The sequence below is a fragment of the Schistocerca cancellata genome, chromosome 4 (assembly GCF_023864275.1).
Source record: "Schistocerca cancellata isolate TAMUIC-IGC-003103 chromosome 4, iqSchCanc2.1, whole genome shotgun sequence".
NCBI classification, from domain to species: Eukaryota; Metazoa; Arthropoda; class Insecta; order Orthoptera; family Acrididae; genus Schistocerca; species Schistocerca cancellata.
Genome location: NC_064629.1, coordinates 553093590 through 553111113, shown reverse-complemented (window position 1 = coordinate 553111113; position 17524 = coordinate 553093590). Strand labels below are relative to the sequence as shown.

At 38.1% G+C, this 17524-nt stretch overlaps 1 protein-coding gene across 1 annotated transcript in view; it reads left to right on the top strand.

Moving 5' to 3' along the window:
• LOC126184320 (trypsin-1-like) overlaps positions 1–17524 on the top strand; it is a 172512-nt gene that overhangs the window by 60061 nt on the left and 94927 nt on the right. Inside the window, exon 3 of the mRNA XM_049926696.1 lies at positions 15516–15595. Within this exon, the coding sequence (XP_049782653.1) occupies positions 15516–15595 (80 nt within the window). The remainder of the gene's footprint in view (positions 1–15515; positions 15596–17524) is intronic.

Here is a 17524-nt window from a genome sequence, read left to right as displayed (position 1 = left end):
TCGATTCCCGGCTGGGTCGGAGATTTTCTCCGCTCAGGGACTGGGTGTTGTGTTGTGATCATCATCATTTCATCCCCATCCGGCGTGCAGGTCGCCCAATGTGGCGCCGAATGTAATAAGACCTGCGCCAAGGCGGCCGGACCTGCCCCGCGAGGGGCCTCCCGGCCAATGACGCCAAACGCTCATTTCATTTCATCATAATTTGTGCAGAAAAGTTATTAATTTGCATCGAGTGACATAATTTAACATGTTATTAAAATGACAGACAGATTTGTTGACTTGACAGAATAATTCTTTGTTACAAAAAGGCCGTTTTTTAGAAGTTTGTCAATTGACTTCTCTAATTTGCATAAATAAGTAAATAACATGAATTATTAAGAATTACATTGGTTTTCGTCTAAAATAGGATTGCTTACGTGAATACTGAGTGAAAACGCTCCTAGTGAACAAATAGGTTTCACTGGGTGATTTTTGTTTAAGGAGATCCAAAATACCTAAGTTGTCCACTATTTTTCGTACTTCATATTAATTATTTAAGATGAACTTAGTGTTTTTACATGATGACATTTGCTTCAGTGATCAAGTGATATAAACTTTTGTGTGGGTCAGTTACTCAGTATAATTTAATGGGTTGACTGTTTATGCAGACATGTTATGCAATCATTGTTAACATACACAATAACTTTTCTATAATCATAAATACTCATTAAACTGGTTGAATTTGGAGGGTATCGCATACTTCGGTACAGTAAAGCCTTTAATATGTTCCGTTACAATACCCCCCTTGGGTAATATCATTTACAGAACGTTAATGATATTAGCCGACTAGGACAAATGTGTCAAATGGTTAAAATTTGGGAAAGTACTACTTTAATAATTTTTTCGTTTTACTATGCATCATGTGTATGTATACAATGACCGTTACACCGTTTCAAAATGACTTTTTCCTGCAAATATTTTAGTTGTGTTGTTTCAAATGCACTTTGTGTTATGCCTCTCAGTATGACAGCATAATAAAAAATATTTAGTAATATATGAAAGTAAAAAAAAAATGTTAATCTTTGCTCCCAGTGAGCCACATGGAAAATGATCAAAAACAGACACAAATATATCACCTGCGATTTTAAGATATATAAAACATATATGTAAATTATTTCAAAATCAGTTCTCATTGAGTCACAGATTAATCAAGATAATAGAAGGAGCATAAAGACATTACACAGATGGACAGGTCATATGTCCATAGGAAAATACTGTAATTGTCTGCTCTTTTTGAGCCACATAAAAGAAATGAAAACAAAGAACATAATTATAAGTATGGACATGATATATAAACACAAACACTAGAGAAGTCACATGTATGAGTATAATATGCATTTGCAAAAAAAGGAAGAGTTTTTTAAATATTGTCTCCCATTGCGACACATAGTCAAGACAGTACAAGAACATATTAATACTAAAATTGGACACTTAAATTGGTCACAACATAACACAAACATCAAACTTGGTGAATATCTGATTAACTGTAGAAAATTGTACACAAATCTTATGCCTAAGAACACAATAGTAACCAAATGATGGGTCTTGCACAACAATTTTTTCATTGTCTTTTATTTGGTGCAAGTATGTCCCATATTCAACAATACAAAAGGAAAGTAATAAATGTTTGTCACCTTCTTGCCCATTGCAAGTAAAGATGATGTCTCAAAATTTAATATTCAGTAGTGACAATAAAAATATAAAAACATTCTCTCAGAGATCTGGAACTTTTCCAGGGTCTGTAGGATGAGTGGTAGTTGCTATTTGACACACCCAGTAAAATCTTCGCTGATAACATGCTTTACGGAAAATGGGTAAGTAACTGTATTCAAACAGGGAAATGTGCTTAATCATGTTTATATGGTTTCAATTCAGTGATGTTTCTTAATCCAAATAACCTTCTTGATCTGGGAAAGATAAGTCTATACGCATTAGGATGTGGGCTTTCTTTTATTTCAAATGGACCAATGTAAATATCAAAAAACTTTTTAAGTTCGGCTGACAATAATCTTGATTTTTCTTGTGTCTTGACGAGTACAAGGTCCCCTGGTTTGAACTGTGTAGCTTTTCCCTTGGCTGCATGTCGCCTTTTTCTCAATTCCTCTTGTTTTTTCATGGTTTCCCGTACACAGTCTTCTCTTTCTTGGGGTGACATAATTTTGCAAGGTGGATACTCTATGTTTTCAGTGAAGAAAGTAGCGGGGTATTGGTTGTACATTATTTCGTGTGGGGAAAATCCAGTGGAAGAGTGCTGTAAGCTGTTCATTACTTCTTCAAAACTATTTATGTACTCTAACCAATTAGTGTGGTTCTGACTACAGTAGGTTCTGCACAGTCTTCCAATCTCTCTCATGTATCTCTCAGCCGGGTTGCTTGATGGGTGGTAAGCAGATATTAAAATGTGTTTAATTCCCGTGTCTTCAAAAAAAGTTTTCCAGTATTTAGAGGTGAACTGAGACCCATTGCCTGAAAGTATTGCCTTAAGTTTTCCCACAGTGTTGAAATAATTACTTGTAATTTTTGAAACTATCTGTTTGCTGGTAGCTTTCCTTAAGGGATAAAGCTTTATAAATTTGGAGAAGATGTCTACCATGACATAAATATAACTGTAACCCCCCCTTGTCTTGGGTAACGGTCCATAGATGTCAGTTGCAACGAGATCGAGTTTATTTGTGGGTAATATGTTGTGCATTATTCCCCTGGTGGTTTGGTTAGTCACTTTTACCCCCTGACATCTGTCACATGTTGATAACTTTTTCTTTACTCTTCTGCTAATGTTGTAAAAATAAATGTTCTCCTGTATTTTCTGAATACACTTAGTGGTGCCACAGTGGCCAAAGCTTTCATGTACATAAGTAATGAGCGTATCTATTTGTTGCTCAGGCCAACACAGTTTCCAATAGTCTAAATCCGGTTTAGGTCTTCTGAGTAGTATCCCCTTGTGTACTTTATAATATGCTTCTACCTTTTCTCCCCCAGTTTTTCCTATGTAACTTTTGACTAGTTTCCAGTTGTCATCGTGGTTCTCAAACCTCCTAATGTCGTTACAGATTTTTTGTATTTCCTTTTCCTCTTTAATGCCCTTTAGATACATAATTTTGAAAATTCTCTCATCCTCCCCACTACTTCCCTCCAAATCACTTCCCAAAGGTTATCTTGATAAAGCGTCTGCTACCACATTTTGTTTTCCCTGAATGTACCTCACTTCGTAATCAAACTGCTGGAGAAACATGGCCCATCTGGTGAGTCTGTTATGGTATAACCTGTCTGTCTGTACTATTACTTTATGTCCCAAGAGGTAATTTCTAAATTTTGTAAAACCCCAATGTATAGCTAGTAATTCCTTTTCTGTCACTGTGTAGTGTTTTTCATGTTTTTGAAGAATTCTGCTGGCAAATGCGATTGTTCGGTGTTCCATTTTTCCATTTACTTCCTTTTCTTGAAATAAATGTACTCCTAACCCTGCATCGCTGCTGTCAGTAGCTAGCCAGAAAGGACTTGACATGTCTGGTCTATGTAGAAGTTGGCTGTTACATAGTTGCGATTTGATTTTGTTAAAAGCATCTTCACATTCTGGTGTCCAATCCCACACTACATGTTTCTTAAGTAAGTTGTACAAACAAACTGCATTTAATGCTTGATTACTGATGAATTTTCTGTAAAATCCTGTGAAGCCGAAAAATGATTTGAGTTGTTTCTTGTTTCTAGGTGTTGGAAAATTTTCTATGGCTTTAATTTTGTCTTTGTCTGGCAAAATCCCTTGTTCTGTGATGATGTGTCCCAAAAATTTTAACTCCTCTAGCCCAAATTTACATTTTTCTAATTTTAATGTCATTCCTCCCTTTCTGAGTTTCATAAATACCTCCCTTAATAGTTCAAGGTGTTCTTCCCAAGTTTTCCCAGTGATTAAAATGTCATCTACATAAATGGTTAATTTTGAACTAGTTTCATGACCAAGTACAAAATCTAATGCTCTGATGAATTCCGCAAGTGATACATTGAGACCAAATTGTATGACTGTATACTGATAACATTTACCATTATATAAAAAGGCTGTATATTTTCTCGAATCAGGACTAAGTTCAACTTGATGAAAACCACTGGTGAGATCTAGGCTTGTCATATGTTTGACACACTCAAATTTACCTAACAGCTCATCTATACTTTCTGGGTGGTCGTTTTCTCTGATGAGATACTTGTTCAGATGTCTGGAGTCTAATACAATCCTAACGCTATTGTCTCCCTTTTTTACAATGACCAACGGATTGTTGTAGGCACTGCGACTTCTTTCTATAACTTCCCAATATTCCATTTTTTGTATTTCTTTTTCCACAGCGTCTCTTTTTGCAAATGGTATTCCATATGGTTTTATAAAGAAAGGCTCATGAGGTTTTAACTTTAATTTACATTGATAATATTTCACTCTACCAGGTCTATCATCAAACACATCCTGGAATTCCCATAATAACTCTTTTAATTTTTCCTTCTGTGTACTATTTAGGCTTTCAGCTTCCCCCAGTTTTTTCTCTACTAACTTCTCAAACTCTTGACCCTCTGCATCTTCCTCTAAGTTCTCATCCAGGTAATAAACATCCTCATTTTCATGATACACTGACTGAATGTGGTTACAGCTGTCACCACAGTTTAAAATTAACAAATTCACTACACAGCTTTGTTGCGTAACAGGTTCTATAATACGCATTTGTTTTGCTGTAAAATTAAACCCAGCATTCACTTTTAATATCCAATCCATACCTAAAATGAAATTTTCATTCAGTTCAAAATTTAGGTTATCCATGTTCAAAATTTAGGTTATCAATTTTAAATGTAAGTAACACTTGTTTCTTAACTACCTTGCTGGCTCTGCCTGTAGCTCCTTTCACTTTTAATCCAACAACTGGCATCTCAGGAAAATGTTGAGAATTTCTGAGCTTATCTCTAAGTCTAGAAGTGATGGCAGAAACAGGACTTCCTGTGTCTACTAACACTCTTCCTGCCCACTTGTCAATGTTTACTTTAACATATGGACAACCTAACTCAACATCTGTGTCTATTTCTGTATTTTCAAACAATAGATCATTTTCAATTTCTTTAGTTCCAAAGTCTAATGTCTCTTTCCTACACTTAGACACATCCCTCTCTGTTTGCAAAGCATTGACATTTAAATATAAACCTTTGTTTTCATCTGTTCCTTTTAACACTGTGTTGTCACTTAACAAACTACTGTTTTCACCCCCTTTTTTATAAAGTCCACTACGGATTCTTGTCCACCATGTAGGATACAAGGTTGCACTTACCTTTGCTAATTCTTTCCAAAAGGCATCTTTGTTTATACAGTTTCCATAGTTGTTCCACAAAACTTCTAAAAACTTTTCCCCTTTTTCTTGAAAACACACATTTACATTCCATCCCTTTATATTTTCTTTAATATTATTATTATTATTACCATTCTCATAGATTAGTGTTTCAAAGTTCCCAATAGGCAATAGCTTGTCCTCAGATACACATTCCCTAGTCTGCATTTCACTTAAATTAACCTCATTATTACCCATGTTTGTCACATCACTTACCTTTCCCACATAATCACTTTTCAATTCTACAAATATTTTTATTTCTTCCTCCACACTCTCACCAACAACATCACTTGACTTAGGATCATTATTTAAATGTCCCTCTATTACTTCTTCCTCCTCCTCCACAACAACCCCGTCTTCAGTTTCCCCCCTATGTATCTGAATCTCAGCAATTGAGTCTTTGGCTCCATTAAACACTTCGTCATCCCCCTTCTTATCAAATAAACCCCCCAAAATAGATTCTATTTGTGGTGTGTCTGACTTGTTATTAACACCAGTATCTTTTTCCGCCCAACTATGGAACTCTGCAATACCTTCAACTTCTGCACTTTCACTAACTACCTGTGCTTGAACACTGTTTTTATTAACTGTATCACTTTTACTCATAGTATGCCAAAACCTTTTATTAAATTCTAATTTATTCATTCTAACAACATCAGTATTTTCATGGTACTTACTCTTTACATTGTATCTTCTCCTTCTCCAGTTTCGGTTATGTGTTGTCCTGTCATAATATTGTCTAGCCCCAAAACTACGGACATCTAGTGGGACTGTCCACCGTTTCCCGGCTGGTTCCCTCGGTCTGTCCATTTGTAGTTGTTGTTTTGTTCACTAGTTTCAACAAACCCCCTTCTATCTTGTTCTCTTCCCCAATACCTATTTCTATCATTCCTGTTATCTCTCCTCCATCCTCCCTCCTGTGTATTGTTTCTGAAATCATTTTCATATCTCCTATCTCCCCTATTTGGAGCATTATTTCCAGAATTTTCAAAGTCTCTCCTCCCATAATAATCTCTATTTACATTCCTGTTCCACCCCCCATACTGGTTGTTGCCAGAGCCAAAACTTTGGTTATTTTCTCTTTCCAAGGCCCTATCTAATCTATCTACAAATTTCAGGAACTCTTCCATAGAATCGTCTGGTCCATCATGGACCAATTCCCACTACAGTCTCTCTGGTAACCTTCTTTTTAAAACATCAATTTGTGTCATAATATCAAAAGAGTTATTCAAGTGAGCAAGTTTTTTCGATTGATCTCTGCAAAATTTTTGCATTCCCCCTACTTTCCCTCTATACACTGGTCCATTTAGAAATTCTGACTTTAATCTGGCTTGTATGGATTGTGACCAAAATTTGCAAATAAACTTAGCTTCAAACTCTTCAAAAGTATTCCAAGAATCATTATTTTAATTTGCCCAGGATAGGGCCTCCCCTTCTAGAAACCGTTTTACTAACTTAATTTTTATGTTATCTGACATTCCTACAGCAAACATATCCTTACATTGGTGAATAAAGTCAATAGGGTGCAGATTTTCACCAGGAAAGCATTTCACTTGGATGTGCCCATACATTGTATTTTGATTGTAAATCGTTTGTTTGGACATCAATGTGTCCTCCAATTGTGTATACTTAGTGTGTATATTTTCTACTTTTGTATCTACATTAGTGGTATACAGGTTGTATTCTTGTTTAAGGTTTTCTGATGTTTTGTCTATTCTCTGATCTAATCTTTCAACTTCAGTATCTACTCTGTTGTAGATGACAGCAATGCTGTCTGTGTTAGCTTGTATGTTTTCATTTAAACTTTCAACTTTAACTTGAAATTCTTTTCTGAAGTGTATCAACCGTTCTCTAGTGTCCTTACTGAGGGTAGTTTTAATTTCCTCACACTTCTCATTGAGATGAGTACTTAATAGATCAAAATCCAAACTTAACTTATCCAGTCTATCCGTGAGTTTCAAACTTACTTGTTCACTTGATTGTTTACAATCCAAACGTACTTGTTCACTTGACTGTTTAAGTTGCGAGCTTATTTGAGTTGCAAACCCTGCTAGCCACTCTGTTAAGTTTAATTGTTCACCATCCCCTGGTTCAATTTTTACATTTCCTACGATTTCATCACTCTCAGGTAGAGACATGTTAACTATTAATTATTTTAAATGACAACAACACAATACCTTGCTTTATGTAGCTATGCTAAGATGTCGTGGTCGGTGTTCCTGTTGGCTTTCTTCACTTCTATTCGGTTTTATCGAAGCTGAAGTCTTGATTGATGAATTCCATTGACATAATCCAGACGTTAATCTTCCGAGCGGTGTGATGATAGTTTTCCTAGTCGCACTAACACACTTTATTTATTTATTTATTTATTTTTGACATATTTTCACTGTTGCCACACTGCACAAATAAACTTTTTTGGAATGCTAAGCACTTACGAAATTTATCGCTGCACTATTATCATCGATGCACTTAAAGATCCCGGCTGAGCCCCCACTTTTGTAATGGTCGCCTGGTCGTAGATATTGCTAATTGCTATAATCGCACTATTTCACTCCCATTTACGGAGCTTGTTAGCACTTGATGTTAGGTTGGTGCCATTAAAATGCGTTGTGTTGTAGTAATCGCTGCTACTTGCTGGATCGCTGCTGTCTCTCGATGCTGATGCTGGCTCTACATCTGGTTGTCTAGGGTTAAAAACATGGGGTCCCGTGTTTTTTATGTGCTTTTGATGATAAAGAACGAGCGAAACCAACAAATATGTAAACTTCAAATATTTATTATTCTGGTGGTCATCTTAATTCCACTGTCCACCAAAGACCATGACACAACACAAAGTAGTATTTCCGTTACATGTTCTTTGCATTGTTTATCCACCTCTAACAATAACACACAAACACACTTTACAAAAGTGACATTCCGCCTGCTTCCCGACCGTTCTTGCTGCCTGTATTTATAACATTGTCAAAGAACTACTAAAAAGAGATATAGTTTATAAGTCACATGTACATCTGTTATCATAATTTGTGCAGAAAAGTTATTAATTTGCATCGAGTGACATAATTTAACATGTTATTAAAATGACAGACAGATTTGTTGACTTGACAGAATAATTCTTTGTTACAAAAAGGCCGTTTTTTAGAAGTTTGTCAATTGACTTCTCTAATTTGCATAAATAAGTAAATAACATGAATTATTAAGAATTACATTGGTTTTCGTCTAAAATAGGATTGCTTACGTGAATACTGAGTGAAAACGCTCCTAGTGAACAAATAGGTTTCACTGGGTGATTTTTGTTTAAGGAGATCCAAAATACCTAAGTTGTCCACTATTTTTCGTACTTCATATTAATTATTTAAGATGAACTTAGTGTTTTTACATGATGACATTTGCTTCAGTGATCAAGTGATATAAACTTTTGTGTGGGTCAGTTACTCAGTATAATTTAATGGGTTGACTGTTTATGCAGACATGTTATGCAATCATTGTTAACATACACAATAACTTTTCTATAATCATAAATACTCATTAAACTGGTTGAATTTGGAGGGTATCGCATACTTCGGTACAGTAAAGCCTTTAATATGTTCCGTTACAGATGCATTTGGTAATAACGTCGCCATAGTTCATGTTTCCAAATTTACCGCAACCGCATTGGAAAGACTCGAATGCAACACTAATGTCTTGCCTACAAGTTGGTGCTTATATACTCACATCGGAGTTGCTCTACGTTGCTTACACACTGCAACAAAGCCCTCAGACGGGAATTTTTAGTGCTCTTTATAGTAAACTTACATCTTAAGGCGCCTAGCTTCTCTGTAACACTTACTTATCGCTGTAACATGTTCTTATCACGGTTTTATTATTTTTGTTGTCTGTCAGTTCCTTCAATAACACTATATATATATATATATATATATATATATATATATATATATATATAGTGGAGATTGCTTAAAAATAAGGTAACTGACAAAGTTTAACACTGTCAAGATATAATGACAAGGTACACTCATATCAGAATTGTACTGAGGAGGCTACACAATGACGGGGTTATACGACATTCCTGAAAGGGTCAGCCTAGTGTTCATTGCGGAATGTGCAGGTGCACCATCATGCTGATACCACATACGTCGACGCGTTTCCAGTGGGACATTTTCGATCAACGGAGAGCACCGAATTACGTAGGGATCCAAAGGGAACGGTGATGGACCTTAGGTACAGAAGAGACTGGAACAGCACATTACGTCCACATGCTAACACCTTTTTATTGGTCTTTTTCACTGACGCACATGTACATTACCATGAGGGGTGAGGTACACGTACACACGCGGTTTCCGTTTTCAATTACGGAGTGGAATAGAGTGTGTCCCGACATGTCAGGCCAATAGATGTTCAATGTGGTGGCCATCATTTGCTGCACACAATTGCAATCTCTGGCGTAATGAATGCGGTACACGGCGCAGTACATCTGGTGTAATGTCGCCGCAGGCTGCCACAATACGTTGTTTCATATCCTCTGGGGTTGTAGGCACATCACGGTACACATTCCCCTTTAATGTACCCCACAGAAAGAAGTCCAGAGGTGTTAGATCAGGAGAACGTGCTGGCCAATTTATGCGTCCTCCGCGTCCTATGAAACGCCCGTCGAACATCCTGTCAAGGGTCAGCCTAGTGTTCATTGCGGAATGTGCAGGTGCACCATCATGCTGATACCACATACGTCGACGCGTTTCCAGTGGGACATTTTCGAGCAACGTTGGCAGATCATTTTGTAGAAACGCGACGTATGTTGCAGTGCTCTCCGATACACACGATCGAACAGCGGAGGAGTGGTACTCAAGCGTCAACTTTAGGTTACAGTATCTCCGGATGTAGTTAACATTTTACAATGCAACAAACGGCACTGATTACGTATTTGTTTATATGTTCAGATGTGCTAACAAAACTAACGTGGTTCCATTTAAAAAAACGTAGATTTGTGTTAAAAAAACATACTTCCGTGTATTTTTGTATGGTTTGTATTAAACAATTACACTAGCCCCTCTCCTCACGTTCGGTCTGTAGAATCGTTTCGTCAGTATTTGATGTGGTTTACGAAATATATCCAGCGGTAACACTAGGTGACTCACCCTGTATATTACTTAAAGCTAATATATATATATATATATATATATATATATATTAGCTTTAAGTAACAGTGTTTTTAAGCAGTTTTCTTTTTGAAGTTGTCTCTATAGGTTCCATCTGTCACATGTGTTATCCAACTGTGAAAGGGACCACACGTACTTGAGGAAATGTTGCTTTCATGGTTTTCATTTGTTTTTTATTTTATTCGAATACTTTACGAGTTGGACACCTTTTATACTTGCTGATGTTGAGAGAAACGACTATGTTGATGCCTACATGCATACTTGCATCTGAGATTTGTAAGTACCCCTCACCCAAAGTTTCTGGAATTTTCTATTCAACATATGCTTCTTTTTGACAGCTGCTGTATATATTGGTATATAGTATGATTCCAGATGCTCGAAGATCAGTAATACTCGAAAATGAAAGCGTAGTAAATACAAAACAAAGTAATTTTTGAGAGTCTCAAGTGGAAACGACTATGTATAAAGCTTCCCAGAAATAACACTTCATAAAAATTTCTCTGGTTGTGGCCACTCACACCTAGCTTCCAGGAGTATCGTTGGTTAAAAGTCCGTATTCTAAATACAGCATATCCTTGTGTCAATAAAGTCAGTGATTGCAGACACAACGTATGTCCGTTTCTCAACATTTTACTGGAGATCGAAAAAACTATACATTTCTACAAAGCTGAGATAAAATTCTACCCCATTTTTGTAGACACAGCTAATGCACAAAAACACTCTGATGAGACCAACTCCGAAATTTGCTTTCAACTGGAGTTACGAAGAATAAAAATAGGAAAAATTGTATGTTTTTGTTGATCTAAATGAATAACAGTTGTGTGAAAAAAAAATTGTAATTCTTAGAGAAGAAGAACTGAACATTAATGGGACATAGTTCGTCCACAGAATCCTGCATTAGTAACACTTTCACAGTTATGGATGGCTGAAGAGGCAGCATGGCTATTTCTGCAGGGGACTTCAACGACTTGTTGAGTCTATTCCACGTCGAGTTGGTGCAGTACGCCGGGCACAAGGAAGTCCGACACGATATTAGGAGGTATCCCACGACTTTTGTCGCCTCAGTGTGGGATAGCGTGCAATTAGAAGGGTCAGACGTAAGGTATCAACCAAAACATTATAACCACTGCCCTCCCCGCCTGGTGGCACTGACCATGTGACATGGCAAGAGAGGTATACACAGCTATCAGAAACAGTCTGAAAAGCTTATAAGAATGTTGCATGAGAGGTCGTGCTGAGAAATAATTGTTAGCAAAAAAAAAAAAAAATCCGATTTAATGAGTACTGATTTTAGCCGATCAGGTCGCTCCGCGTGCCAATTTCAAGTACTTGCAAGCGCTAAAATGCGGTACTGCACAGACATCTGTGGGTGCAGGAGTTATCACTTGTTCAAATATTCATTATCAGTTAAAATGTGCATTTTTAAAAAGTAATAAATTTAAGCTCGGTGAACAAAGCTACGTTTGTTTGGTTTAAGGCAACGAAACGACGCCGCGCGGAGTGGCCTTGCGGTTTAAGGCGCTATGTCACGGACTGCGCAGCCCCTCCCGCCGGAGGTTGGAGACCTCCCTCGGGCATGGGTGGCTGTGTTGTTCGTTGCATAATTTATTTTAAGTTAGTTAAAGTATTGTGTAAGACTAGAGATCGAGTCGGCCGGTTTGGCCGTGCGGTCTAGGCGCTTCAGTCTGGAACCGCGTGACCGCTCCGGTCGCAGGTTCGAATCCTGCCTCGGGCATGGATGTGTGTGATGTCCTTAGGTTAGTTAGGTTTAAGTAGTTCTAAGTTCTAGGGGACTGATGACCTCAGATGTTAAGTCCCATACTGCTCAGAGCCATTTTGAACCTAGCTCAGCTTGTCACGACACTGGGGTCGGCATGGCTCCATATCCCTGTCGGTAGCTTTCAGAACCTCACTAATTTGCTTCCTGCAGGTCTCGCAGCAGTTAGCGCTGCAAAAGGTGGTTATTCAGGCTTTTAATAGGTGGTCATATTGATGTAACTGGGCAGAGTAATTGAGGATTTTATTTATTTTTTTACTTATTTTTCGGTACATCTGTTTCTTTTGTGAATGATATGGTATTGTACATAAAGCTGAATTCATTCGGTCTCTCTATTTTCTGACTGTTTATTACAATTTTGCTTGGGACCCCATCTTGACCTTTAAAAGATATGTTTTGCATCTAAATTGTTAAATTATGTATCTCGGCAGTTATATTTCATTTATAAATAGCTTTTTGAAGAGTGTCCTGTCCATCAGCTGTAAGAAGTTGGTCATCAGCAAAGAGTGTTATCATTGCGCAGTTTCATCATCATTGTGGATAAAAACTTGTAGCTCTTTTAGTAGAAAGTAAAGTCGTACGGCATGAATGGCTAGGATACACCGAAGAGCAGGTTCAACTGCCTATTTGGGAAGGTTTTTCCAATCCTCCGCGCTCGCAGGCACCTTTTCTTCGCGAGTTATGAGAGTTATGTGTGGAAGTTTATCTGTTGATTGTAGATAACAATAATAATATGTGTGTAGTGTAGTATTGTGTTTCAGATGATGAGAGAAGAGAGAAGGTAAAATCTGGTGCCAGCACATCGCTTATTCCTCTCGAAGAGCACCAAGAGCCAAGGCTCCCCTCACCGCCCCCCCCCCCCCCCCCCTCCCAAGATTAATGTCCCCATTCGACGGACGGATCACCATCAAGTGTCGCTTGCCCTCACTTCACGAGACACTGAGGAGAAGTCTGGAACTTCGTCGAGGACATTAGCGCAAACGCTGACGACCAGGGACTTCACGTCACCACCCTTCCTGTCCCCTCTTCTGTAAAGCCAAAGAAAACATTGTTAACAGCATGCGGCGTACTCACATAGTCAGCCATCCACGTACTGGTCACGCCCCCACGGCGCTTCACTTCCATGATCTAACGAGAATTAGTGTATTCACCTTGGCACGGCCGTTGCCGTTGACTACTTCTCATAGTCATTCTCTCAACACATCTTTGCTGTTGTAGTCTTCAGTCTGAAGACTGGATCGATGCAGCTCTCCACACGTCTATTCTGTGCCTGCCTCTTCATCTCTGAATATCATTTGTAACCAACATCCAGTTGAACCTGCATGCTATATTCTTGCCTAGGTCTCCCTCTGGAATTCTTACCCCACGCGGTTGCCTACATTACCAAATTGATTATTCCTTGACTTCCCAGGATTTGTCCTATCAATCGATTCCCAGTCGATTCCTTCCTTTAGTCAAGTTGCTCCATAATTTTTTGTCCCCACTTCGATTTAATATCTCCAGTTCGATTTAATATCTCTTCGTCAGTTATCTGGTCTACCAATTTGATCTTCAGCATTCTTCTTTAGCACCTCATTTCAAAAGCTTCCATTGTCTTCTTGCCTGAACTGCTTATTGTCCACGTTTCACATTCGTACCAGATTACACTCCAGACAGATAACCTTTAGATAGGACTTCCTAACACATAATTTTATCAAAGATGTTAACAAATTCCTCTTTCTCGAAATTTCTTTTCTTTCTCTTGGCAGTCTGCATTTTTCTTGCATCTTCTCTACTTCTGCCATCACCTGTTATTTTGCCCGCGTAGCTAAACATGTGTACTACTTTTGGTGTCCCGTTTCCTGATTTAATTCCGTCAGCGTCGCCTGATTTAATTCGACTACATTCAATTACGCTTGTTTTACATTTATTGATGTTCATCCTGTAATCCATGTTCAAGACACTATCCATTCCTTTCAGATGCTGTTCCAAGTACCTTGCTGTTTCTGAAAAAATTACGGTCTCATCGTCAAACTGCAAAGTTTTTATTTTTTCTCCCTAAACTTTAACTCCATTTCCAAATTTCTCCTTGTTTTCCTTTCCGACTTGATCACTTTACAGACTGAATGACATCGGGGATAGGCTACAATCCTGTCTCATTCCCTTCTTAAACCACTGCTTTTCTTTCGTGTCCGCCGACTCTTATAACTCTAGTATGGTTTCTGCACAAGTTGTAAGTAGCCCTTCGCTACCTGTATTTTATACCTGCTACCTTCAAAGTTTCAGAGAGTATAGTTTGGTAAACATTTTCAAAAGATTTCACTAAATCTGCAAATGCTATAAATGTAGGTTTCCCTTCTAAGATGAAATGTAGGTTAGTATTGCCAAGCGTGTTTCTACATTTCTCCAGAACTCAAAGTGATCTTCGTCGAGGTCAGCTTTTTCCAATTTTTTTCATTCTTTTATAGATAGTGTCAATATTTTGCAACCATGATCTATTAAACTGATGGTTCGGTAGTATTCACACCTGTCATCGCCTGCCTCTTCGGAATTGCAATTATTAAATTGTTCTGAAGTATGAGGCCATTCCTCCTGTCTCATGTATCCTGCACAACATGTGCAAAAATTTTGTCATTGCTTGCTCTTCCAACGTATTATCAACAGAAATACCAAAAACTATCGGAGACAAACTGCATCATTGTCGTAAGTCTAAATTTGTTGTTGCTTTGAGATTCTTTTTCCACCAATGGCTGTTTTTGAGATTTGGTACATTTTTTTGGATTAATTCCAGTAAGTGACGTAGTATGTCATTCTTGTCTAGTATTTCCCCGCAACATTCTCCTATTTACTCTGTCAAAGGCTTTCACGTAGTCAGTAAATATTACATATGTTTCTCTATTTTATCCTATGTTTTTCAGTTGTTTCAAGGGCAGAGCAAAATGCTCATTTCCCAACTTGTTGTTTCAGTGTAGTCTTTAAGATATTGGGCTGTTGATGTAGATGTCCCTTGACCTTGGTTTGAATTCCTGCGTCTGCTCAGTTTACTGTTATTTCCAAATATAGTGCTGTTTGTTGCTTGTCATTTCGTAGACAGTCCATTGAGCCTTCGGTAACTGGAAAAAAATCTTGTTTCTCTCTGGATTCTGTAAATGTGTATGTCTTACAATTTATTCAACATTATTTATTATTTTTTGACGGTATACACTTTGTTTGCAGTCCGATCGGGTACAGTGTATCCTGTGGCGTCAACCAGTACTACGAGAGTCGTATTGTTGGCGGGGCGAGTGCAGAACCAGGTAAATTATTTAGCTCAGCTGCGTCCGCTTTTGACTGCATTCTCATTTTCGTATTAGCATAATGCCTTCCTTAGAGTTACAAATATTGTGAAAACTAACGACAATTAAATATACGATAATAAAACAAAAAAAGATCTTGTAGACACATTTTTCTTGTTTGTTTCGCTAACAGAAACCATTAAACAGGTAACACAAAACAAGTATTAAAGACACCGCATGTTAAGACATTTAATCCGCATATAGAAGATCTGCGAACATCTATTAAGAAAAGATACTTCTCAGGTGTCAGCAGACGGATGAATACATAAAAAGCTAATGGATTCATTAGCTTGTGGGACATGGGGTCCTCGTTTTTAGTAGGGAACGGATAGAGGGGGAGAGAGAGGGAGAGAGAGAGAGAGAGAGAGAGAGAGAGAGAGAAGGAAGGGAGGAACGAAGATTAGGATTTAACTTTCAGTCGACAGCCAGGTCATTAGAAACGGAGTATAAGATTGGAATGTTTCAAGGATGTGGAAGGGAATCGGCCATATGTTGTTTTGTTAATGCCAACCAGTATCTGATTGTAGGTTTATATTGTTATAGGACATTCGCACATTTAACTCTATATATCTGTTCATGTATACGTTGTTTATGTTTTTACAACTTTTTATCGACTTTATTTTGTCGTTATATCATCGACAGTTGTATACCGGACTAACATTGTGTCGTATATTTGTTGATTTCTGATGTGATTTCTTCAGGGTTGGGGGAAAGGTCTTTCCGAAAATATTCCGCTTCCATAGTCGTTGAAGGCTTTTTGCATTGTCCATTTGACAATCAGATGCGTTTTATTCAGCATCTCAGTATCCTTACTCGTATGCTTTGTTTCGCGCCTGTTGAGCAGTAGTTCCTGTTTCAAAAAAAATGGTTCAAATGGCTCTGAGCACTATGGGACTCAACTGCTGTGGTCATAAGTCCCCTAGAACTTGGAACTACTTAAACCTAACTAACCTAAGGACATCACACACATCCATGCCCGAGGCAGGATTCGAACCTGCGACCGTAGCAGTCGTGCGGTTCCAGACTGTAGCGCCTTTAACCAGTTCCTGTTTCCTTAGAAGTTTCTTTACAGAGGCCGTATACCACGCACGTTCCCTCTCATTATGAACTATTCTGATGGGTGCGTATTTATTCAGTGTTTGGTCAACTGTGCTTCCAGCCTTCAGATTCTGCCAAAGCTAAGTGTTTCAATTTTTCCCTTGGGATATGGCATTACTGCGTCATTATCTACCTTACTGCTACTGCTAGGTACTGGTAGACCCTCAGGAAAGTGAAAGCACGATCTCGAAGAGTTCGTCCACACGTGGAGCACCCTGTCCTTCACATGACAATGCCAGACCACACATGAACGCTGCGACACCTGTAACAATTTGAAACCTTGATCTGATACCTTCCTTAGTTCTGTGACAAAAAAATGAAGCAAGATTCACGAGACGATTAGGAGAAACTGGTAGGCTAACTGAATACTGTAGAAAATACTAGCTACCTGGCTTTCTTGCCTAACTTCAGAGGTCCATAACTCGATTAATATCAGCCACCACAACATGCCACTTGCAACTTTCATAAGAGCCAATTTCATGAGCCAATTAAGAGAAACCTGTGAAAGAAAGGGCCGAGACCACAAAGCATGTATTTTCTGTGATATTCAATTCCTTGTTTGGCCGTTTCCACTAATCAGTTCGTGAATCTGCCATTATTTTTTGTCACAAAACTAAAGAAGCTGTCTACTACAGATGTACAGATGTTTCAATTGCAAATGGTTCAAATGGCTCTGAGCACTATGGGACTTAACACCTGAGGTCATCAGTCCCCTACAACTTAGAACTACTTAAACGTAACTAAACTAAGGACATGACACACGTCCATGCCCGAAGCAGGATTCGAACCTGC